This window comes from Periplaneta americana, chromosome 16 (assembly GCF_040183065.1).
Source record: "Periplaneta americana isolate PAMFEO1 chromosome 16, P.americana_PAMFEO1_priV1, whole genome shotgun sequence".
In the NCBI taxonomy this organism is placed as follows: domain Eukaryota; kingdom Metazoa; phylum Arthropoda; class Insecta; order Blattodea; family Blattidae; genus Periplaneta; species Periplaneta americana.
The window spans coordinates 109,847,672-109,873,214 of NC_091132.1; the positions used below are offsets into that span (position 1 = coordinate 109,847,672).

A 25,543-nucleotide genomic window follows, 5' to 3' on the forward strand; every position below is an offset into this window, starting at 1 on the left:
TCTGTCCTGTAACACTTTATTAATTTCTTATAGAGAAACGTTTGCTGTATGAACAGTGGTGGAATTCTTTAAAAGAATTCATAATTCATTCTGTCTTGATCAACTCTGGAAAAAAGGGTGTAAAATGATATTCATATACCTATCAGCATTGATTGTTTCTTGAAAAGAATAAAGGCCTGACAAAATTCTTTCCTCTGCTCATAGCACACCATTCAACAACTTTCTCGTCACGTTAAGGAATTTTTTTAATTTATTTAGTCATGGAAGTGTAACAAAGCTTCATTGGATAAGAAAATAATATGCACGTTATTCACAACCAGTCCACAAAACGTACATCTTTCTCTAGGATTTTTCAGTGTAGCTCTATGCGCAGAAGAACAAGAAATTCCCTCCTGCTGAGCAAGCCACCTAATGAATTTCTAGGAGAATTTTCCAAGGGAAGCCTATTTCATCCAATGTTTCTTCCATCAAAATCCTTCTTTACCTTACTGTGCTTATCTGTAATACTTCCAGTCGCCCTAAATTTACTTACTAATTTATGAATTATTTCACAAGCTGCACCTTCACATCAGGAAACTTTCTCCAAATAATCTTCGAATTTGACAAGTGGACTGTACAAACATAAGAATTGTATGTGAACACACAGTGTTATCAAGAATATGTAAACTTAGCCATATTACACACTTTTTAAAGAAATATTGCATTCTGAATACACACATGCCTTGTTACAATATTGATTATTAGAGGAGAAAAATTCGCTCCCGCGCCGGGGATCGAACCCAGATTCTTAGTTCTACGTACCGAGTGCCCTAACCACTGAGCTACATTGAAGTTCAATCCACAGCACTGGATCGAATCCCTGTCCTCTAGTATTTTTCCCCTTTGTGGCCTGACTCCAAGTTCGACATATATGTTGACATATATTAAGTCAACTGCCTTTGTACAAGGAGTGCATTCAATTGAGTGACTTGATGGCCGGGATTCCACAGTAATATGCACTGTTGGGCGAAGAATCTACTTAAAGATTAATTTTTGGTCCTACAGAATATATCTGTTATGGTACTTACTTACTTACTTACAAATGGCTTTTAAGGAACCCGGAGGTTCATTGCTGCCCTCACATAAGCCCGCCATCGGTCCCTTTCCTGTGCAATATTAATCCAGTATATCTGTTATGGTATCATTGATTATTAGAGGAGAAAAATTTGCTCCAGAACCGAGGGTCGAACCCAGGTCCTTGGTTCTACATACCAAGTGCTCTAACCACTGAGCTACGCCGAAGTTCAATCCACAGCACCGGATCGAATCCCTCTTCTCTAGTGTTTTTTCCTTTGTGGCCTGATTCCCAAGTTCGACATATATGTTGTTGTGTGTTGTTTTCTAATGCCAGGCGTTTGACAGTAAAGTCATTTGACCTCATGCACTCCAATATTTTTCAAAGATATTGTCATGGTCAGTCACTGAAGCACAGGTTTTGAGGTGTTCCGAATCCATTTCTTGGTTTGAGTTGCACAATGGGCACTTAGGGGACTGATATATTCCAATTCTAAGCAGGTGTTTGGCCAAACAATCATGGCCTGTTGCCAATCTAAATGCAGCTACAGACGATTTTCGTGGTAAATCGGGAATTAACTGTGGATTATGATGCAGACAGTTCCATTTTCTCCCTTGGGATTGTGTTATCAAATTTTGTTCGTTGAAGTCTAAGTATGTAGATTTAATAAATCTTTTCACAGAGTAATACGTAGATTTAGTAACAGGTCTGTAAGTAACAATGCTGTCCTTCTTTGCTAAAGCATCCGCATTCTCGTTTCCCAGGATTCCACAATGGGATGGTATCCATTGGAATACAATTCTTTTGTTGAGTGATATTAATTGAGAGAGCATTTTAGTTATTTCTGCTGTTTGAGATGAAGGTGTGTGTTTAGAGACTATTGATAGAATAGCTGCTTTGGAGTCTGACAATATAACTGCATTCTTAAATTTATTGATGTGGCATAGAATATTCCTGAGACTTTCACTTATTGCAATGATTTCTCCATCAAAACTTGTTGTTCCATACCCAAGAGATCTATAAAGTGAGAAGAGACAGCATGTAACACCTGTACCGGCACCTTGTTCTCTGGAGATCAAGGATCCGTCAGTGTATAAATGAAGCCAGTTTTTGGAGGGTACCTAATATTAATTGTCTCTAAAGACAATTGTTTCATTATTTCAGTGTTTACTTCTGATTTCAGTATTCTTCTGTTATGTTGATATACATACAGTCAGCGTTACTGTAACAGATATATTCTGTAGAACCAAAAATTAATCTATAAGTAGGCTTGTTACAGTAGTTGAATGACTCAGACTGACTGAGAAGACACTACACATGTATGATGTAGTTGAGCTTTCTGTACCAGGAACTAACTGGTAATGAGAAACACCAGGCATGGCCCATGTTACACTGACACGCACACTAGATAAATACCTAAATAAATACGTAAGTGCATTCATTGGTTGGTATGGAATGCCATCGCATTGTACTGTGTGCGTAAGTTGACTGATATTATAAAACTTACCTGTAAAATTCACTTTTCATTATTTAATGCATAATATTTCCTGTAAAATGTTTCATTTTCTGATTTTCAGCCAGCGTGCTAATTAAATATAAAATAGACATAAATATGTTCCTCTTTGCAATTGATATACAATGAAAGTAAATAATTAAGCAAATGAATTAGTGCCTTGGTTAGATTGGCATGACTATCTTTATACTACAGTACAACCCCGCTAATCCAATGTAATTGGGACCGTGACCTGTTCAGTTTAAAAAATGTTTGGATTATCTGGAGTCATTATTGGAACATACGTAGCAACACTACATATGGTCACAAAACTTAACACATTGTGGTCATTACTGCGAAATTGGGTTGTTATGCATGCTTATGCATGCATGTGTGTCTGGCTTGCTCCAGTTCTTCCAATAATAGACAATAGTTAATATAAAAATGGTGGCTTGACTGTTATCCTAAATGTTAACAAGCTCTTTTTTTTATGGTTACTGTAATATCGTTTCTTAAATACAGTATTGCATTTTGATCCCTTAAAAACATCGTAAAACCATTTTTCATTGCTAAATATTGAATTTTTTTTATTTTTTATTTCTCGTAAGTTTAGAATATTGAGAACTTTTTTTCATTGGGATCTCAGTTCAGATTACCCAAAATTTTGCATTAGCGGGGTTCTACTATATGAAATCTCTGTACAAAATTAAGTTTGCTGTTACATGCTTATTATTTTTGCAATAGGTCCAGAGTTGAAGAAATGAACATAAGTGGCAGTATTGATAATGGAACTATTGCAAACAATTCCTCTGCTTTAGAATGGAATCCAACCAGAGAGACTTGCATTTATGTATTCACAGCACTTTTGATTGCTGTTGTAGTGTTTGATTTTGGCAGTGCAATGTTGTTCTATACCTTATGCATGAGGGCTTCTGTCAGGCTGCACAATGCTATGTTTACCAGCATCACTCGAGCCACTATGTGGTTTTTCAACAACCACCCTTCAGGTAACTGTGTTACTCTATTTTCTTGTTTTCTCATACCTTCTTGAAAGTTATTCCCCTTAAAAATAAATAATAGCAAATAAGCAAATTGTAAATAAATATTCACGGATGGGATAAAAAATGTTTACTTTTGTGATTCATGTCATAACGTGGTTTTCTTATATAATATTTTCATGTGATATTGTTTTCGGGTTCATATTATTTACATATTCTTATTTTTAATTTTTAGGTCAGATATTAAACCGATTTTCAAAGGATATGGGATCTATAGATGAGTTTCTACCTCATATATTAATTGATTGTATACAGGTGAGTGAATCTATTATTCATTTGGAATATTTAAAAAAAAAAAAATTCTATTGTTGTTGTTATTATTGTTGTTAAGAAAAATGTACTTCTACATACTGCTGTGCTAAGGAGGAAGGCAGTAACTTCGGTCAGGCTGTAATATTTTATTTTAACGTGTATAATAGTTTACATTATGTGTAATGTTGTTATTTTATCAATGTGTTTTAAACTGGTATTAACATATGACACACGCATACACCTTCTTTTATAATGGTTCACATTGCATTTGGTTATTTACATATACACCTATATTTCAATAGTTTCACTAACGTATTCACTTGTCACTAACATTCATTTGGCATGTCTGTTCTGAAGATAACTCAGTCGAGTTAAAAATGTTCATAATTTGATTAAAAATGTGTATAAATAACTTTTAGTTACAGATAAGCATAGATGAATTCTTGCATTTTGTCTTAATAAGATTATAGTGTATTGAATATTCATTATGGCTTTTAATGTCATACTGAAGTTCTTAAAATGTGTCGTTCGTTTATGTTGCATTTGAAACTCTTGTTGCAGATCGGACTGGCGCTAATTGGTGTGGTCACAGTTGTTGCAATAGTCAACTTCTGGCTGCTACTGCCATCTGTTGTCATGTTTGGTGTCTTTTATGTACTTAGAACGTATTATGTCTCCACATCACGCAATGTCAAAAGACTGGAAGGAATAAGTAAGTGTATAATTTGTTTGCTAGTGTGTACACAACAGACAGTGAATCTTTTTAACCTATAGAAACCTAGAAATATTCTAATTTTAGCAGATATTTTACAATGCAGCATGCAGTGACATTTTTTTATAACAAAATGATAGCAGTAAACATTGCGGTGTTTGTGTACGTTTAGTAATTTGCACTCTTTCAGCTCGAAGCCCTGTTTTTTCCCATCTTAGTGCAACATTACAAGGTCTGACCACAATACGAGCCTTTCGTGCTGAAGCATTGCTGTCTAAGGAATTTGATAATCATCAGGTAACTTCTGAACATATACATACTTATATTGCAGTGAAATTTTAGTGTTAAAATTTTTAATAGAGCAAACAATCAGTCACTGAATTCTAAAGGCCTAAAACCAGCTTGATCTGGAATAGAATATTTTGAGTTTTAGATACCAATTTAATCTAGAAGTTATCGTTCTTTTCATTACCTTGTTAGAGAGATGGGGCAGTAACTACATAATATATCTGCTGGTTTATTATGTTTTAGTATAAGTACTATTGAGGCTTGTTTCTTTGGTGCTAGGACAGAAGTTTTTTTTTTTTTTTTAATATGCCTAAGTATATGGTTTTTGGTCGCAGGTGTTTAAGAAATTCGTCAGGTCCAAGTTGTATCCGTTTAGCTATTACTTGTTCCAGTTCCTGTGTGGTGAAATCTGTGTTAAAATTACCAGAGGGATCCTCACTTAAATATTGTTGCTTCGTTTTTTGTTTGATATATTTCTCTGTCTTGTTTATCTATTTCAAATTTGGTTTCCCCCCTACTGTAGAATTTTGTGAATTCATTTACTAATTCTCTTTTCCTTAGAAAGATTTTCCACTCATCATTAAAGGTTGCTTTTCTTTTAAACAAGAAATTATTGAATGTCTGTTTCTTTGATTCTGTAATTTCGCTCTTTGTACGTGTCTTCTTTCTCCATTCTTGTATGTTCTTTGATTCTTTTGTTTTTTCAGCCTTCTTTTGTGCAACTTCTCTTTCATTTTTGAAGTCTGTTAGCTTTTGTGACTAGGAGGGTTTACGGTTATGAACTTTTCCTGTCGGAATTTTTTTTACAATTATCAGAAGCCTCCTTGTCAAAATTGAAATGTTCATTTATCATACATAGGTTGATTTTTTAGTTCTGGCAATGATTTTTTTTTCTTGATACATAGCATACTTACATGGTTCTAAGTTTTACAAGCCTTCAATGTAGTCACCAGCATTGTGTACAACGTGTTCCCAGTGATGCGGAAGCTGTTGGATCCTGTTGGCACTGCCTAATCTGTTGATAGTAAAAATAGAGTGGTTGGTTGCCTATAAAATGTCTTGAACTGTTCATAAGCGAATCCTTCAGGATGTGAAGCACAGTCAAAGGTGCCAATCCTGTATCTTGCGCTAACTCACGAATTATTAATTTCCGATCCGTCTCCACTAACGCAGACACAGTTTGTACATGTCGTCACTTACTGGTGGATGACCAGATCCAACACACTTTCCCGTCCTTGTCTGAAGGCTCTAACCCAACTTGCTACCATTCAGTAAGGTAACGCAGCCTCTTGCAGTCCTTGATGACACTGTCGTGCCGTGCGACCTCTAGCACATGGAATTTTTAACCAGCTTCTCTGTTCCTCCTTCGAAAACATCGCGACTGTATTCTGCGACCACTTGCTCACAACTGCTAGTCTTATTGTTGTCACTGTGAACGGACATGGAGAGGAGAGGGCGAGTTTATTAGCTCTGAGGGAGGGGAGGGATGTAAGCAACCTATGGTATAAACGATATTGCCTGGCTCCTTTGCACAGCATCACGGCAGCATAGTTGCCACTACTAAAAAATCAAACCATGTATTTATCATGTTTCTTTCAATATAATATTGAAAAATATTCCATTTTGCTTTGTTTATATTCCAGGATGTTTTCTTCTTTTTATTATTAGAATGTTCATTTGTGGTTCTAATATGAACAATAGAAATATTCATTCTATATCGACAACCTAGGCCCTCAGGTATTTTCCATGTGATATCTTGTGAAATATCAAATAATAATGTTAGATTTGATTTCGTTGTGGATCTGGTATAGTATTTTTATTTCATATTATATCTATGGGATTTAGAAATTATTAGGCTGGGTGCACACAGAATCAGATGTGCTCAGCTCTTCGCGATGCAACATTTTGCTTCATAGTTTCTTACAAAGCCTGGCAACAGCTTGACACTGTCTGCTCACAACGACATCTCTGGTTGTGTAGGCTTGGAAAACTGCACTAGCATAGAAAATGTCGTCAATGTGTGAGGAGTATATTAGAAATTCTATTATACGAGGGTCAGTCAAATGAAAACGAGAAACCGGCTAACAATTAGGTTACACACCACCATGGGGGAAAGTTTTGGAGTTGATACTACTGATTGAGAGCTGTATTGTCCGAAGTTGGCCAACCTGCATGAGCAGGGAGTGATGCGCAGCAGCAAGACGAAGATGACATTCACAGTAACGGGACCGTTCAAGTTCTCGCAGCGTAATGTGGTGCAATTTCTAACTGCTGAAGGCATTTCATCAATTGAAATTCATCGCCATATGAAGAAGGTGTACGTGGACAACTGCATGTCGCGCGCCCTAAGTGGACAAAGCGACACCAACAAGGCAAACATCACTGGAGGACGACTTGCACCCTGACCAATCCCACACAGTCTTCACAGAAGAAAATGTTGTTGTAGCAGATCTGTCATAGTCGCACAGCCTGTATCTCTTGGATAATTTTCTGTTTGTAAAGATCAGGACAGAGGATTTGAAACTGTTCACGACGACATAAACACTGCCATGTAGCAATTATGTTCAATAAGACACATTTTATTCAAGCTTTCTAGCACAAATAGTTCTTAATTTTTTTCCACCTGCATTGACACTTACAGAATAGAATTCGTACAGTTAGTGCGAAATGTTCTATCAAATTGTTTACAGAACAGTAGGCCATGTATTACAATCCAAGTGATATAGATATTCTAAAATACCAGTACTTTTATTGTGAAATAGAAACTGTATGAAAATGGATGTGAATATCTTTCACTAAGCATTTTCTTAACCACTTGTTTCTTGAGATTATAATTGTAGCAATTAACACAGTGCTATAATTCCCTAATTTTATTTATAAGTACTGGTATATTGTACTTCTGTATAGAGCCCAAAGAATGTCACTCGGTTACATAGTATGCTACACCTCTAACTCAAGTGTGTGCAAGAGGAACTAGAAACTAAACCAACACCTTTAGTCCCAAAACAGTATTGAAGAAATGAACTCTTTTGTTTTGAAGGTCTACAATTGACCTCTGTCTCCTAGTTATTTCATTTTATGTTCAGTGAGAAGGTATGTCTGTTCTATATTGTTTTGTTCTTCTTCTTCCAGGATTTGCATTCTTCAGCATGGTTTATGTTTATTGCATCAAGCCGTGCGTTTGCCCTGTGGCTGGATAGTTCGTGTACAATATACATCGCCCTTGTCACTTTAAGTTTCCTGTTTGCAGATAAAGGTAAAAACTTACTTTACATAGCATTATATTGTTGTTTAGTCTATTGTCCGAAGACATGCCACCACTTATGACGCAACTAGACCAGGAGATAATGGGGTAGGGTGACTCCTCCGTTGCATACATCGCCGATTAGCTATATATTACACTAATCAGACTTCAGATGTATACAAACAATTGTTTTTCCTCTGACACATATCGTCAAGTGAGATGTACTGCCTGAAAATAGATGTATGTATGATTATATATCAGTTTCTTGCGATTATACTTTCCTTTCATACACATACTATAAAAAATAAATTATCTAATATCATCTGGCACAGTGTTTCTTTCCCTAATTATTTAATATATAAGATATTAATATAATTTCCGAATAGTCATTACAGATTTTCTCTTGTTTGATAGGACTGTAGCCCATCTTTGAGTCTCTACATTTTATACTTACCACCTCCCTGGTTGCCTGTTATGTATTCTGGCTGTACAGATACTCATCTTATTATTTAAATAGATCTTGCTTAAATGTTAGTAAAATATTGTAGATGTGTTAAACAAGTTTCTGTTTATGAATAGTAATTCAGTTTTTCTGTATTATTTTAGATACTGTGTCTGTTTTGAATTGTTATGTGATGAACGCTTACAGAACATTATGGTGGTGATGTGGGCCTAGCCATCACGCAGGCTATTGGATTGATTGGAATGATTCAGTGGGGAATACGTCAATCAGCTGAGCTGGAAAATAGCATGACATCATTGGAGCGTGTGTTGGAATACACTACTGTTGAGAGTGAACCTCCACTGAACTCACTTCCTGGTAAGGCTGATGTCAAAATTAAAATTAACTGTATTAAACCTTTTTAAGTTGGCAGCCTGTATCGTACACTTGAGTGTTGTGGTAACTATGTAAGACTAAAATGGTGTAATATTAATTTTCAGTTTATCCTTAATTTTATATAATTATACTGTCCGTAAAATTGTGCCGGGGTTTTAAGTGATCAAAATATGATAGAGATATGAAACAGTCACTATATGAAAGATTCTCTCTCCAAGCTTCTACTGTGTTTTAATTGAAATTCGATATGAGCTCTTCTGATGGCTCGGCAGACATTTAAACATTACTCCAGTTCCTGCCACACCCTACCAGAAACATCCTGTGGTGACGGATATACTGTAGTAGCTTCTCGAATTCGTTCTTTCAATAACAGGTTCACTGCATACTTGATATGACACTACATATAAGTAAAAGTCCAGAGAAATAATATCTGGAGTGCTTGTTTCCATCCATTCCTTCTGATCCATCCCTGTGGAAATGTTTCATTTAGGAATTCACGAACTACGCCTGAAAAGTGCGGAGGAGCATGATCTTGCTAAAAGATTACATTGATGTTGCGAATTTGGGGTACTGCGAACAGTTTTAACATATTGGGGTAATTTGCAAGGATACAGTGGAATCTGCGAAGGAGGAGGAGGAGGAGATCACCTCTTGCAAAGCACACTACACATTACATTTAGACAGTTGCACTCGTGTTCAAAAATGACATCTCGATTTTTATGAGCCCTTATTCTCATGTTGTGATGATGAACATGCCCAGAAACCTGAAAAGTGGCTTCATTTCTAAACACTGTACAATCTAAATAACAATAACCATTGATCAGTAGACAACCATGATAGGACAAAAGCTTAGAGAGTTATTCTTCCATGTACTGGCTGTTTCACATCTCTGTTTTGTTTCATTGCAGTTATAGTAATCATTTAAAACTGCACCATGACTTCACATGATAAATAGGAAATCACTTTACTGCCCACGAATTTACTTCCAAGTAAACAGTTTATCTCTTTTTTACAAAATGATGTATTACCTTTAAGTCAGATACAGTGATTGATAAACATTAAATAAAAGTTTCCTTAGTCACGTCACAACTTATGAAAAAAGCTCACCCTCATAGTCTTTATCATGGCATGCCATGGTATGATGGTGCAGTAAGAATCCATCCTGTCATATTTTATAGCCAGTTCTCTTCTGAACAAGCTAACTTGGTAAACTTAATAGATTGTAAAATGTGTTGTCAAAGCATTTTCAGATGGCATCATGCCCCCATTAAAATAGCACTATTATTTATTATGATATGTACTTGATGCAAATATTCACTGACAAATAAGTTTTCACTAGGTACCATCTCATTGCAGTTTATCTGGTGACGAAGATGCAGATAAGCTTGCAAAAAAAAAAATATATATATATATATATCTACACTTTCATAGCATTGAAAAATTTAATCACTTTTGAGTATAAAATAGTAACATACAAATACCTTCTCATTGTGGATTGGAAGGAAATGAAAATGCAGCCTTTTGGCAAGAAAAGAACCAAGATCCAACAAAGATTTTATTCTTAGATTTCGTATTATTCAGCAAAATTACTGTCTTAAAGGGGGAGGTACACTTTTCGCCAGCATAATTTTATTTTATTTCAATTTTTTTTCTCAGAATCTATAGATCTTCTGGAAACAAAAATTGGCAAGCTTAATATACACTATCTGTACATCACTAAATAATTTTAGTGTTTTTAAAACCCCAATAGTTACTTTTTTTTTTTAAATTTTGAAAAATGTTTGAGAATTATTTTCAACCGGACAGCATGCCAGTGATAACTTAACTATTTGAATTTTGATATAATTCTTCTTTTGATCTATTTTTAATAAACATATCTACAACATATACTAAAATTTCTAACATGTTAGTTTTAAAAATAGGCCTTTTTAAATTTTTATTTCATTTTATACTCACTTCTTTTCAAAAAAATTTGATAAACATTATTTAAAAAAGATAAACTATTCATTCTATCTTAAAGATTTACTGTATGTTGTTCACATGAGAGAACTTTACATGCATACAAAGTTTTATTAAGATATCTTAAGGATGTTTTTGGTTATCATTTAAATGCTACCTGGCTGAAAAAAAATTAAAAAATGTTTAATAATTAAAAAATATATAACTATCAGATTTTTAAAACATTAAAATTATTTACTGATATACAGATGGTGTATCAAAGGAATCATTTAATATAAAAAGGAGCATCTTGTGCGGGCCTCTGGAAAAAGAACTAAAGAACAGACTAGTCAAGTGCTTTGTATGGAGTGTGGCATTGTATGGAACAGTGAAAGACCTGCCCTTGGGCAGAACAACACGAATGAATGAATGAATGAATGAGATTATGTATGTTAAGCATGCCAATTTTTATTTCCAGAAAACCTATATAGATTCAGAGGAAAAAAATGTTGAAATATAGTAAAATTATACTATAATAATAATACTTAATAAAGGAAAATTATAAAGGCACAATATTAAATAATAAAAGAGTCAGTGAAAATAAATCTTGGTGCGAAATTTAAAAAAATGAAATTGTTTGGCAGTGCATCTCTTCAGAATTAGAATTTATAAATCATCAAAATGTGTTCTTTGCAGCACATACTAAACTGCTGTGGACTAACAGTTAGCATTCTGACCATGAAACAAGCCTGCCCTGGTTCAAATCCTAGTTCAGACAAGTTACCTGGTTGGAGTTTTTTTCCGAGTTTTTCCCTCAATCTATTGAAGCAGAATGGCTGGGTAACTTCTGCATTGGACCTGGGACTCATTTCACTATAACTTATTCACATATCATTGTCGTCATTACCATAACCCAGATTAAGTTCATAGCGCAGATTGCTGTATTCTACAAGATCGTGACCATTTGGCAACAAATATCACTCACAGAACAGAAGTGGCATGCACCATATGCCTCAGGTTCCAGCACAAGCCTTCGATCCCCTCCCCCGTAAAAAAAGGAAAAAAAAAATCTGTAAAGCTATCAACATTTTGTATAAAAGTTGTTGTTGTTTTCTAATGCCAGGTGTTTGACAATAAAGTCATTTGACCTCTTGCACTCCAATATTTTTCAAAGATATTATCATGGCCAGCCACTGAAGCACAGGTTTTGAGGTGTTCCGAATCCATTTCTTGGTTTGAGTTGCACAATGGGCAGTTAGAGGACTGATATATTCCAATTCTATGCAGGTGTTTGGCCAAACAATCATGGCCTGTTGCCAATCTAAATGCAGCTACAGACGATTTTCGTGGTAAATCGGGAATTAACTGTGGATTATGATGCAGGGAGTTCCATTTTTTCCCTTGAGATTGTGTTATCAAATTTTGTTTGTTGAAGTCTAAGTATGTAGATTTAATAAATCTCTTCACAGAGTAATACGTAGATTTAGTAACAGGTCTGTAAGTAGCAGTGCTGCCCTTCTTTGCTTTACATCCGCATTCTCGTTTCCTAGGATTCCACAATGGGATGGTATCCATTGGAATACATTTCTTTTATTGAGTGATATTAATTGAGAGAGCATTTTAGTTATTTCGTTTTATATAAAAGTGTTAATAACAACACAGACATTTACTGGCATATTAGAAAACAAATGAAGAAAAGCCAATGTTCTGAGCATTTGATTAATTTTAATTACTGGTAATAGAAACATACATATTTTGTAGAGGAAGCTAAGGCAAAAAACGGAACACTTTTTTTTTATTAATACACTCTTTTAGTATCAATCAAAATCTTATATCGAAATATTAAACCTTCAGATTTCTCACAGATTACAATTGAGTGGTTAAGCGTCATCTACATAAAATTGGACTTTATTCATCTTCTCTCTTTTAACCCTGCAATCTCCAAGAAGAAATGGATCAAGATCTATTATTACAATGTACAGCACTTACTAATAAAAAGCCGACTTATGAAAAGTACTGGAGCACACAAGATTTAATGGCTTCATTATTAAAAACGTGTCATTACTATTACACAATTATTATTTTATTACAGATAAGAAGCCAAGTGAAAACTGGCCAACTCAAGGTGCTGTCATGTTTAAGAAAGCTGTCCTTGCTTATTCAAAGGATGGCCCACCAGTACTAAAGAAAATTACCTTTGCTGTCAATCCAACTGAAAAGGTAATTAAATAAAAGCTTACTTAAAATATTTCATCGGTCATCATATTCATTCATAAGCTGTGTGAATATACTTATGTAAGCAGAACAAATGACAAAAATCTTAACTGCATTTTTTTTTAATCTTAACTGTTATTTTTTTTATATAAAGCAGTGGTTCTCAACCTTTCAGAGACCGTGGCCCAGTAAATTCTTTTCAATAAGACAAGGGTCCGGTCCCAACAAATTTACTCACAAATACCTTTACAATTTTTTTAAAGGTTATACATTTTAACTAATATTAGTATTAATAATTAAGTATGGCATACATAATCTTAAGACTTATAGAGTACCAATTCTTTCTTATTTTAAGTGCATCTCTTTTACGCATGAAGAATTCAGTAGGTTTCTGACTAAATCGGAATGTTTGTGTTGAAGATTTTGAAAAAGTTGCGATAGCTTCATAGCTTCATTTCCCAGAACAGAAAACAGTGGCACAAATGACAAATTGAGGTCATGGAATTCGTCGGTGTCAGTGTACAAAACCAAGTGATTGTCCATGTACTTAAGAGGAACACAGATTTTTTCTTCTTTGTGTTGGTAGTTTTTCTCTCCTTTTGCATATCCTAGAGATCGCTCTGGGGGGATAAATCACTAATTGTTGCATCACAAACACCAGTACAAAATTTCTTAATACCAAAATTAAGCTTTTGTTCATATTAATGTTTAAACCTGTATACCTATTTACTTACAAATAGCTTTTAAGAAACCTGCAGGTTCATTGCCCCCCTCACATAAATCCGCCATCAGTCTCTGTCCTGAGCAAGATTAATCCGGTCTCTATCATCATATCCCAACTCCTTCAAATCCATTTTAATATTATCCTCCCATCTACGTCTGGCCTCCAAGACGATCTAGATCTGCACTTCTCGACACAATCGCGAAAATTATTCTCATTAGATATTTTCACTAAAAAAATACTCATTTGTCAAAAATGCTTAGAAAAGTAAAATGACAAATTCCAGCAGAATATCTTGTGGCCCAGTATAATTGATACCAGGGCCCGCCCAGTGGTTGAGAAGCACTGATATAAAAATATGAGTAAATTGTGGATAAACACCCTAGCCCTCAATACTTTGTATTGAGAAAATGATGCTGTACTCAAAATAATTAATATTCTAAGTAATATAAGTTAAATTTTTAAAGTTTTAATGAATATTTTAGTATATCTCTTGTGTTATTTACTTGTAGAGACTTGAATGTAATTAAAATTTTCTAGGACAACAACATATAAATCAATATAGACTGAACCGGAAAGAACATGTTGCCAGGCCGAAACGAATCCTAGTATACATTCCAAGAGGTCGCAGAAACGTAGGAAGACCAAAAACACTATGGATAGAGATTGTAACAGACCACTAGATCTAATACATGAAATAATGATGATGATGATGATCTCTTATTTTATCAACAGTATTCTCACTAGAGGTCTTAGTTTATCTAGAGAAAATCAAAACTCGAGTGGGATTTAATTGACTATTACACAATTAGAAGAAAGTATATAAAGATTAGAAGTAACGAAGTACTCCAATACAATAAAATATTAATTGACTTACGAAAATATAACTGTTTTCAAATTTATTATTGCACCATCATGCTAGATGGCAGTTGTGCCAACTATGGAATCTGCATTGAACTCTGTAGACGGTTACTAGTCAAGAAGGCTTTGTTGATTCAGTTTCGTTTTTATTAAAACAGTTGCATTCCACGTCAATCATCCGAATCCCAGTAATCAATGTCACTTGACAGATGATTTTCAATAAATCTTAGTATTAAATAATCTCTGATATGTGACTATCCATAATATCATATAGCAGAAGCTATAACATAACCTAAATAATATAAACATGTGTTAGAAAAGTTTTAATTAGGGATGATGAAATAAACAAGAAAAGTTTTAATTAACAATGATGAAATAAAAAATAAGCATGAATAATTTTAAAAGAAACAATTATTGAAAGTACAATTTTCAAATTTGAGTGTTTCAGTGGTTGATGGTTCAGTTGATGTTATATTGGACGTGTGCGTAAAAGAAGTGAACTTGTTGATGTACATGGTGTATTCCTCAACTTATTCAGGATTTCCGAATGTTGCTCTTCATTTATTTGTAAATATGGTTTCAGGGAAGATGCATAGCTATGACCAGTGATCTTTATTAATTCTTGTTCTTGAATGCCAATATGAGTCATATTTGAAAGTGCTGTGCATCGACTGGAGTGGTTTGTAATTTTCTGTTTTTTTTTTACGTCTAGACCAGTGCAGTTTGAAATGTTGGCAAACAAAGAAACAAATGCTAGGGTAATGATAATAATAAACAAATGCTAGGGACGCAATAAAATTAAACAAATGCTAAGGACGCGATAAAGTTGTGTGATAACCAGCCATGATTGGTTGAAATACGTCCTTTCGTAACGTTTTATTGGTCAAAAGTAGTATGACATAGTAAAAGTGTAATAGTCGAAGAAAATAAGTAAACATGCACGTGAGGTATTATTGTTGTCTGAAAAAATAATTTAATAAGAAAAAGTTTACATTTGTATGATTATTGCAATTAGTGGAATAATTTATCAAGTACAGACCCAGAAACAAAATTTATAGTAACTAGAATTTGGAAAATTCAGGTCGCCAAATTACCAGAAATTAACTTGAACAAATGATCTACACTCTTTTATTATAGATTTGAAAGTTTAATTTCGGTTACAAAAGCAGTTACAGATATTTAATACTAGATTTTCACCATGGATATAAATTCATCAGTTTTTCCTACAGTTTATAGTAGTGCAGTTTTTATCTCAACTAGATAGAATTACAGTCATTTGCAGTCTTTATTCTACGCCTTTAACAACAGCTGCTACCTGCCTCCTTTTGCTTACATGACGAAGAGTTGTAACAAGGAATTATCATCTTTCATAAAAGTCGTGGAGACTTTTCGCTGGGGAACAGTTTCATATCAGTCACCTACACCTGATAGTTGTAGATCTTTTTCAACATTATTAGGGTCTTCCTCACGGTCTTGTTGGTCTTTCTTTCGTGTCCAAAGATGTAGTTTAATTTTATGTATTTACTCTTTTTTAAGGTTGGTATTGTTGGTCGAACGGGAGCGGGTAAGTCTTCTCTGATCTCAGCTCTTTTTCGCCTGGTGGATCTGTCTGAAGGCTCGATTCAAATCGATGGAGTGACCACTGCTAGTATAGGTCTTCATGATCTGCGGTCCAAAATCTCCATCATTCCTCAAGAGCCTGCCTTGTTTTCTGGAACTCTCCGAGAAAATCTGGATCCGTTTAATGAGTACTCAGACAGCGCACTTTGGGCTGCTTTGAGCGAAGTGGAGATGAAGCAGCTTGTGGACGAGCAGTCAGCTGGACTGAGCCAAAAAGTATTAGAGGGGGGATCCAACTTCAGTGTAGGACAGCGGCAGCTGTTGTGCCTTGCAAGAGCCATCGTCAGGAACAACAAGATACTCGTACTCGATGAGGCCACTGCCAATGTAGATCCTCAGTGAGTATTGTGCGTTCAAATAGATGAAAAATTATTAAAAGAATGATGACACATACATTCTCATTAATTATACCTAAAAGTAGATGATTAACTTCTGTTTTCTAAATTGCACACAGAAAGGCATCCTTTATTAATTGTACAGTTTAAGTAGTAAATAGTTGTATATAATCAATCATTAAAAAATTCCTTTCATTTAGTTCTTCTTGTACTGTATTTGCTTCTAATAGTTTCTTGCTTTTTACCAAACCCGTTATTAAAATTAATCGCAATATAAAAAGGTATTATTCCTTTACAGTCAGATTCTGTGTTACTTTTCAAGAGTTTGAGATGAAGGTGTGTGTTTAGAGACTATTGATAGAATAGCTGCTTTGGAGTCTGACAATATAACTGCATTCTTAAATTTATTGATGTAGCATAGAAGATTCCTGAGACTTTCACTTATTGCAATGATTTCTCCATCAAAACTTGTTGTTCCATATCCAAGACATCTATAAAATGAGAAGAGACAGCACGTAACACCTGCACCAGCATCTTGTTCTCTGGAGATCAAGGTTCCATCGGTGTATAAATGAAGCCAGTTTTGTGGAGGGTACCTATTATTAATTGTCTCTAAAGACAATTGTTTCATTATTTCAGTGTTTACTTCTGATTTCAGTATTTCTTCTGTTAAATTTAGATTATATTCTATATTTAATAGAGTTAAAGGATTTGGTTTAATTTGTAAGTTTTCTTTTAAATTCGGGATATTGATTTTCTGTTTTACGTCTTGAACCATGGATATGAAACTTTTTTGAGTTTTCAATCTACAGAGAGGACTGTATGAATGCCAATTGTTTCCTGGTAATCTGATAAGTTTTTCATATTGAATCAGTGCTTTTTCTTCTATTGTCATTTTGATGCTGTTAATATTAATGAGGAATCTCATAGAATCTATTGGAGTTGTTTTGATTCCACCAGTAATGAGCCTGAGAGCTTGGTTTTGAACATATTCTATTTCGTTTATGAAAGGTGAAGTAATTAAAATTTCTCCGCAGTATGTCAGCACTGGCTGTATAAACATTTTGTATGTAATGTTCAAAGTATTCCTAGAGCATCCCCATTTCTTCCTGCTAGTCTTTTTAGAAGGGAAAATCTTTTACGAGCTTTTTCAGGAATGTATTTCAAATGGTTACTCCATGTCAACTTACTATCGAAAATAACTCCAAGATATTTGGATTCATAAGTCCTAGGAAGGTGTTGGCCATTGTATTGGATATTGAATTCTCTTTCTTTTTTGCCAAGTGAAAATATTTGGTAGTTACTTTTGCTTAAATGGAGTATAATCAAATTTGATGTATTCCATTCATGTAGTTGATTTAGAGCTTTAAGAGCAGAATTTTTAATTTTGTCTCTATGTCTGTAAGATCCGGAAGTCCACAAAACTATAGCATCTCCAAATAGTGCTGTTCTCATGTTTGATTCCTCTGATAGGGACGGTAAGTCATTTATATAAATATTGAATAAAGTTGTGCTGAGGACAGCGCCCTGAGGTAATGGCAAGTTGTAGTCGATTTAGGTGAACACCATATTTTAACGTTTTGGTGGCTACTTCATTCACACACAACCCCCAGAATGTCTGGAGGACCACACCTACTGTTGGTCGATGGGTGCACTGGACCTAACTGGGAGATCTTGTTGATCAGCAGCTTTCCCTCAAGCCACTGGAGGACGATTTTAGTGCCATAGCAGGTCAGCACTAGGAACAGAAAAGTAGAAAGAGGAGGAAGGAAAGGGAAATGAACCCCTAAGCCTCGAATGCTCTAATGCCGTCGGGTTGAAGAAAGTAAGAGTTCAGTCAGAGGACTGGATAGGAAAGAGTAAAGAGGGAATTAGGTATTGAATAGAGGAAAATTATACCAAATTCAGTCATTAACTCATCAAGCTGACCAGTACTAATTGATGAGTAGCCCCTCCCTTTAGTTCAGCTTGTAAAATTATGCTTACTAACAGCTGCACCACGGGAAGGTAGGGATGGGACATTGGCTATTTGTCCAGGTTGGTTCCTTAAAGCTTTTAATGGCTCTCCCCCCTGTATCCAACAGATACCCTTTTTGCAGCCAAATATAGTAAATAAATATTACAATACTGCTCGTATTAATGGATTAGAATAGCTCATTAGGACATTGTTAATGATCTAGGTCTGAAGTAAGTTGTAATCATTGTAATTTAAATTGTCAATCATGCAGATAAGTAAACAATATTAAGCATTAAAATTAAATTGTATTGAATGAACGCTAATTATCATTTCAGACATTACACATATTATTAAGGGATTTGTAATGCTATTACAAAAGTGATATAAAATATTTCGTCACTGTGATACTTAGTTCTGAACTGTTTGGACAAGTTTGTCAGAAATTAGCAGTCTTGAATATTTTGAAGTCCCAGCTGGTTCCTTCCTCTTTCCCCACTTTTTTATCATTGCAGAAAAGCTTGCTTCACATAAGCATGCAGTAAAGAAGGGAAGTAACTTTATTAGGCTTCATTACTGAAGGAAATGTATTATTCATTTACACTTATCCAAAATGTTGGTATAGACATTTACAATAACTTCTTTTTCAGGGTAGGTATTGACACAGTATGATATAAAGGTTTATTAGCTCGTCTTTTCTGCATATGGGTTGGAGTATTGCGAAATGTAAATTCAGTACACTAAGAGTTTTTTTATTATTATTATCAGAAAAGTAGCACTCAGAATTTTCTCTAATTTTTTTTGTTTCATTATGCCACTGTTTATATTCTCCCTGTATTTCTTTTTGCGTCTGTGTGGTCAAAAAAACATGTCTGTAGGATTGTTCTTGATTCTATCATTCCAGATTCTATCCATTATATTGCAGAGGCGTATACTGGTTAAAGGGTTTGGGCTACCGCTGACCCTATTATTACACAAAATATATCTAACAATTACTTTAATTTTAATTACTATGGTAAAACTAATAATACAAAATTATTACATTATGTTATATTATAAACTTTTTCTTTTGTAATTTCCTTGGGCTACCGCCGGTAGCCCCAGTAGCCCGCAAAATACGCCCCTGAATTTAAATATACTTTTTTCAGACCTTGACATGTAAGATAGAGATCATTAAACAAGGAAAATACAGTACATTACTGAGACGAACTAATTTTATTATTCATTCATTATCAGGCATTAACAATGCCATATAAGATTTTTATAATTAAATGTAAACTTCAGTTCTGAGTTTGAGGTGGCTTGATAACCAGTAGCATGCAGTGCTATTTCTCGATGGAGAACAGGTCATGAAAAAACACACAATAATAATAATAATAATAATAATAATAATAATAATAATAATAATAATAATAATAATAATAGTCTAAATGTACAATACTCTTACTAAAAATAAATGAACTTATATTAAAAGTATTTGTTAACTTTATGAAATATACCTAATTTAGTTGCTTACTTATACTGGTGTGGCTACTACAACTCCATTTTTATTTTTTGTTTTAAATACATGTCAGTGATCTTCCTGTAGAAATTATCTTCTTTCTGGAGATAAGTCAGTTTCCACAAACCTTTTTTGATAATTTATTGACAACTTACACTGGTTTATGTCGATTTGATTTTTTTTCTGTATGAATTATTGTAAAGGGAGAAATACTTATGTATTTTTTTCCAAGCGAACAGATGTTCTATAAGTTGTCAATAAATTATCAAAAAAGGTTTGTAGAAACTGACTTATGTCACTTTTCCCAAGCACTGCAGAATTGTTTCTCAGTTTGAATGTTCCTAGAGTAAGTTTTCACTCTGAAATTTAACATACTTTGTATATCAGTAGGGTTGGATGATCGTCCACCTCTGTGGACGTGAGGCCAGCAGCCGGCTGTCAGTCTTGGCCCTTCATGGACTGTAGTGCCATGCCATATATTTACTTTATGTACCAGTAATCTTCAGCAAGATCTACTTGTTTCAGAAGTGAAACTGTTTCCAATAAACTTTTTCCATTGAATCCTTTGAATTATATTATAGCTGCTATTAGTTCACTCCTTAACTCCCAGAAAATCAAAAAATTTAATTTGGCTGTGTTTTGTGCGTCTGTATATTTCGTATTGTTCTAGTGTGTTTAGTTTCTGGCTTTTTGGTTGGATGTGTAGAATTTCCATGTCTGTAAGGTCAATAACAGACCGAAACATGTTAACCAGGTACAGTAATATTTAACACGAGGAAGACATATAATACATATTCCGAAGCGATATAGTGTTAAAAGCTGTGTAATCAAGATGTATAGTGTAACAATTTTGTAGGAGTTGTACTGACGTGTACTGTATTTGTCCCTCTAGGCTTGATACTAATATGCAGCTGGTCCTACTAACCGAAGGACTTATTATGCAGAATCCACTGTATATTATTTTATAATATAATTTATTATACATAATACATGATTAATTTATCACCAAGGAATAAGGAAAACCTGTTAACTTATACTGGGTGTTCAGTTCAAAGTGTGTCATGGCTCGCTGTATGCCGTCATGTGGCTAGTCGAGCCTAGACAATTCAATCTTCCTACACTTCCGTAGAGGCATATTACCTATGTGCCAGAGAAGTTGCCTAGCAAGTACGGCATTCATTCTGAAGAGTACTTACCGATACGTACAGTAACACTGGTAGTGGCAGGAATGTGAACTGTTTGGAAACATGTACTGAGGTGAGTTTTTTCTTACTGTTGGGATATGGGGAGAGGGTTAAGACGATTACTTACGTATTTGTTGACATTATCTTCGACGGTCAACATGGACACGGAGCATTTGATTTGCACTGTGGAATGTTGCGGTATGCAACCGATGATAACAAATACCCTGTGTAGGACTTGCCCGTGCAAAACACAGTTCGAAAGAGGTTATGGTAGCACACAGACCGTACAGACCGCCATCTGTTGCTACGACGTTCAAGTTATACCATACACGTTCTCAAGTTCAGATTAAACGCCTTGATTAATAGGCAACTTCTCTGACACAAAAGCTGAAACTTGCTTCAAATCACTCACTCATCAACAGTGACGTCATGACACACTTTGAAATGAATACCCAGTATTTACTAGATCCAAAGTTATAAAAAAATTGGTTCAGCAATAAAAATTAAATTCAAATTAAAACTGAGAAGAAAAAAAAAGAAAAAGTAAAAACCGAATTTCTCCATACAATTTAACCAACCTATCAGTCGTTCTAAATGCTTACTGGATTATGCAACAAAGTAGGTGATGTTTGGATCATATGTCTCAGCTCTTATATTCAGTTATTAAATCTGTGCTTCAGTGGCTGAACATGATAATATCTTTGAAAAATATTGGAGTGCAAGCAGTCAAATAACTTTATTGTCAAAAGCCTGGCATTAGAAAACAGCAACAACAACATATTCAGTTATTATCAAGGAACTCTGTGCTACCACTGCTGCTTAATCGCGAAATTCTAGAATTAAATTGTGTTCTTACCTCTCAGTAAATGTTTTTTCAAACCTTTTCTGCACCTGTCATCTTCATAAGAGAAATGTATTGTATTCTTTTTATTCTGAAAGGCTTACAGTATAGTCAATGTTAAATCTTCCAGAAAAAAAAAAACACTATAATCAAGTTTTAATTTATGATATTGTTATTTTTATTTCAGGACAGATGAGCTTATTCAAGCAACGATCCGTCGAAAATTTGTTAACTGCACAGTGCTAACTATTGCACATCGTCTGCACACAGTTATGGATAGTGATCGTATACTTGTGATGGAAGCAGGATCTGTTGCAGTGAGTTGAGAAACATATCACAATCATTTTTAAAATTATTTAGACTTTGATTGTTAAATTGGAATGGATATTACATCTGGAAAACTACGTAACTTAAGACCATCTTGAAGAATTATATATCAGTGTTAAGTTTTTCTCCCCTTTCCTCAGGAATACGATCATCCCCATATCCTACTTCAAAACAAAAAAGGGATTCTTTACCAAATGGTTCAACAAACTGGACAAGCTATGGCAGAATCTCTGATCAAAGTCGCTCAGACTGTAAGTATTGTTAAATGTAATTTAACATATTTTTATTCACAGTTTATGTATGTGTGCGTACCAACTCTGATAAGCAACAAAATATTTTAGCTGTGATTGTTCTTCTTCTTCTACTTCAGGCATTAGACCTCTCGGTCTGTTGCGTCTCTTTGATCCACCCAACTTCTTTTAGGTCTTCCAATGTCCCTTTTACCTTTCGGTTTATAATTTAGAATCTTCTTAGGTAGTCTTTCATTGTTCATTCTGTTTACGTGGTCTTTCCATGTTTGTCTATAATCATCTATTTTATTATTCACTTCGTATATTTCTAGAAAATTTCGGATGTCCTCATTACGTAGTCTATCTCTTTTTGTGACTCCTAGGCATCCTCTCAGAAATTTCATTTCTGCTGTTTGTATTTTACTACGTGTTTTTGTATCAAGGGTCCAAGTTTCACTGCCATATAATCCGCATGGAACTGCTACTGTTTTATAGAATTTCTTGTATGTTTCCTTTCTAACTTTGCCTTTTAGAGTTCTCCTAATAGTTCCACAAATTCGATTAAATTTTTCTATCTTCTTTTCTGCATCTATCTCTCCCATATATGATAGATCGCACCCCAAAAATTTAAAGGAACTTACTTCTGTGATTGTTCATGCTATTAAATTTATGGAATTTGAACGTTATTTCATGCATTCAAGTTGTAATCTTGGGCTTGAATCAAAAGGGAACTGTGTTTTGTGCGGGAAAAAGAATGTAATGGCTCTTAAATTATAATTAAGAGCTGTAATACTACTTGTTAAAATTTTTACGAGCCTGTACATTTAAATTACTTTATACTGTTACTGATTATTAATTATTAAATAAAATTATCTCAGGGTTACAAAATTTAAAAAAAAAAAAAAAAAAAACTTGTCATTTGTACCTCGTATTATAATCTTACATATTAACATCTTTTTTCTTTTTCAGTGCTTTGAAAAGAAAAGCGAAGAATGCGCAGAAGTTGAGTTATGACAGTAACTTTTTGTAGGTCAGTTGAAAAATCTGTTAAGTAAGTACGAGTACTGGTACTGTTTTAATGCAACAGTCTCATGCTATTACCAGAAAAGGCCTGACGAATTAATGTGCAAATTGGATATATTGATGAAGGGGCGGGAGGAATTCAGATGGAAATGGCATTGCCTCTATAAAATTCACAATTCACCATGCATTAACTTAACCTTAAAATGAAAACTGAAACGTAATTTTTGTATTCTTTTTTATTTTCTTCGAATAAATAAAGTAGATAAATATTTTCATTATTATTGTAAAATTTAATTTCTACCCCATTGTCTCCTGACTTAATTGCCTTATGAGTGATGCCTTATTGGTGTTACTTATGACTTCGGACTGTTGACTAAACATACATAAGTTACATATCCTATGCTTAACCAGTGTTAGGGAAAGTATTAGAAAAGGCTACAATCGTAGACATATTCTTATACTTTCAGGTAGCCAAGCAGCACTAAAGGCACTTGAAGCCCCCTTGGTTAAGTCGAAACTGGTATTGGAGTGCAAGTCCCTCATGATACTGGCTGAACATAACACAGTTCAACTGAAATGGGTGCAGGATGTGTAGGGATTCGTGGTAATGAGAGAGCAGATGAGGCTGCCAAAAAGGGAACCGAGGTCCCATTCTTAGGATCTGAGCCTGTGCTGGGACTATCTCTAAGACCAGTGAAGCAGGTTATCAGGGACTGGGCTCTCAAGAAACACAAAAACTACTAGAACTCAAGTGAGGGTTACAGACACTCTAAAGCCCTCATAAGAGATTTTAATAAAAGCAGGTCAAATGACCTGTTAAAATTGAGCAAGAAACAGCTCTGCAGGACACTGTGTCCTCAAGAAGAACCTGTACAGGATGGGACATAATATCAATCCAGCCTGTGCTCGTTCACAGGGAGATAAGTCTGTAGCTCATCTATTGTGCAACTGCAATATAAACATTGCAGAACATTTTCCAAAGATTGATGAGCTATCAACTGTCCCAGTCCATAGTTTGATTCAGTTCATTAAGAACATCAAACTATTGGACTGATAGGATATTTTGATGGGGATGCGCAATAGATCGTTCAGGTCGCAGTGCTAGGGCCCCTGTAGGGAGGTTGCCTCTTCTGCTGTAGTTGAAAATTCCACTTCACCATTGAGATCTTCACCTCTAACCCTGGGCTTGGGCCCTCCATATTTATGTCCCCTGGAGAGAGGGTGTCCCAGTATTTTAAAGCCCCCAGGAATTGGGCTCCTTGTTGGTCCATGGGACCTTATTCCCGTAGTTATTCGGACCACCCCAACATATCTGGTGGGATGCGCCTGATAGGGGTTACAAGGTCCCCCACAGGGAATAAAATAATGCTGAAATAAATAAACTGAGAAAAAATGCAGAATACGTGACGAGGCTCTTGGCGGAGTTGCTGTAATATGATCCACTTTTCAAGCTGAAGGATTGCATGCTGTTCATTGAAGGTCACCAACATCCATCTGAGGATTCACGGTTCAGATGTTTTGTATTAGGTTTGGTGAGTGATATTTTTATTTACATAGTTATAGGCATAGACAAGATTATAGGCCTGTTATTACAGGAGGGGCTCGCGACAGGAATAACTTTACTGTGAGATCAAACTGATATCTCTTGCAGTGACAACGTAAGCCTTACCCTTAGTAGGAATTATTTCCGCGTGCACATTCCAGAGTAAATCAAGAAGTTCTCTTCGTACTCCAGTTACACATCTTGTATATACGAAGGTAAGGTTTGGTTAGTGTTAGTGATCAGGGGTTTAGATCTATATAATTTGTGGATAAGCTTCAGGCTTAGATCTATATAGGTTTTTATTAACCAAATT

General features: G+C 34.8%; 1 protein-coding gene across 3 annotated transcripts in view; it reads left to right on the forward strand.

The window, feature by feature from the left end:
* LOC138691057 (probable multidrug resistance-associated protein lethal(2)03659) overlaps positions 1–23,965 on the forward strand; it is a 160,791-nt gene extending 136,826 nt beyond the window's left edge. For 2 of the 3 annotated variants that reach the window (XM_069812724.1, XM_069812723.1), the window contains 11 exons: positions 3,291–3,553; positions 3,780–3,859; positions 4,418–4,568; positions 4,759–4,865; positions 7,989–8,112; positions 8,750–8,920; positions 12,969–13,096; positions 16,209–16,630; positions 22,295–22,424; positions 22,575–22,685; positions 23,634–23,965. In XM_069812724.1, coding sequence (XP_069668825.1) covers positions 3,291–3,553; positions 3,780–3,859; positions 4,418–4,568; positions 4,759–4,865; positions 7,989–8,112; positions 8,750–8,920; positions 12,969–13,096; positions 16,209–16,630; positions 22,295–22,424; positions 22,575–22,685; positions 23,634–23,678 — 1,732 coding nt within the window. In that variant the 3' untranslated portion in view covers positions 23,679–23,965. Of the gene's footprint in view, positions 1–3,290; positions 3,554–3,779; positions 3,860–4,417; positions 4,569–4,758; positions 4,866–7,988; positions 8,113–8,749; positions 8,921–12,968; positions 13,097–16,208; positions 16,631–22,294; positions 22,425–22,574; positions 22,686–23,633 lie in introns of those variants that run through there. The other variant, XR_011329736.1, reaches the window with a different exon arrangement.
* The last annotated feature ends 1,578 nt before the right edge of the window (positions 23,966–25,543 follow it).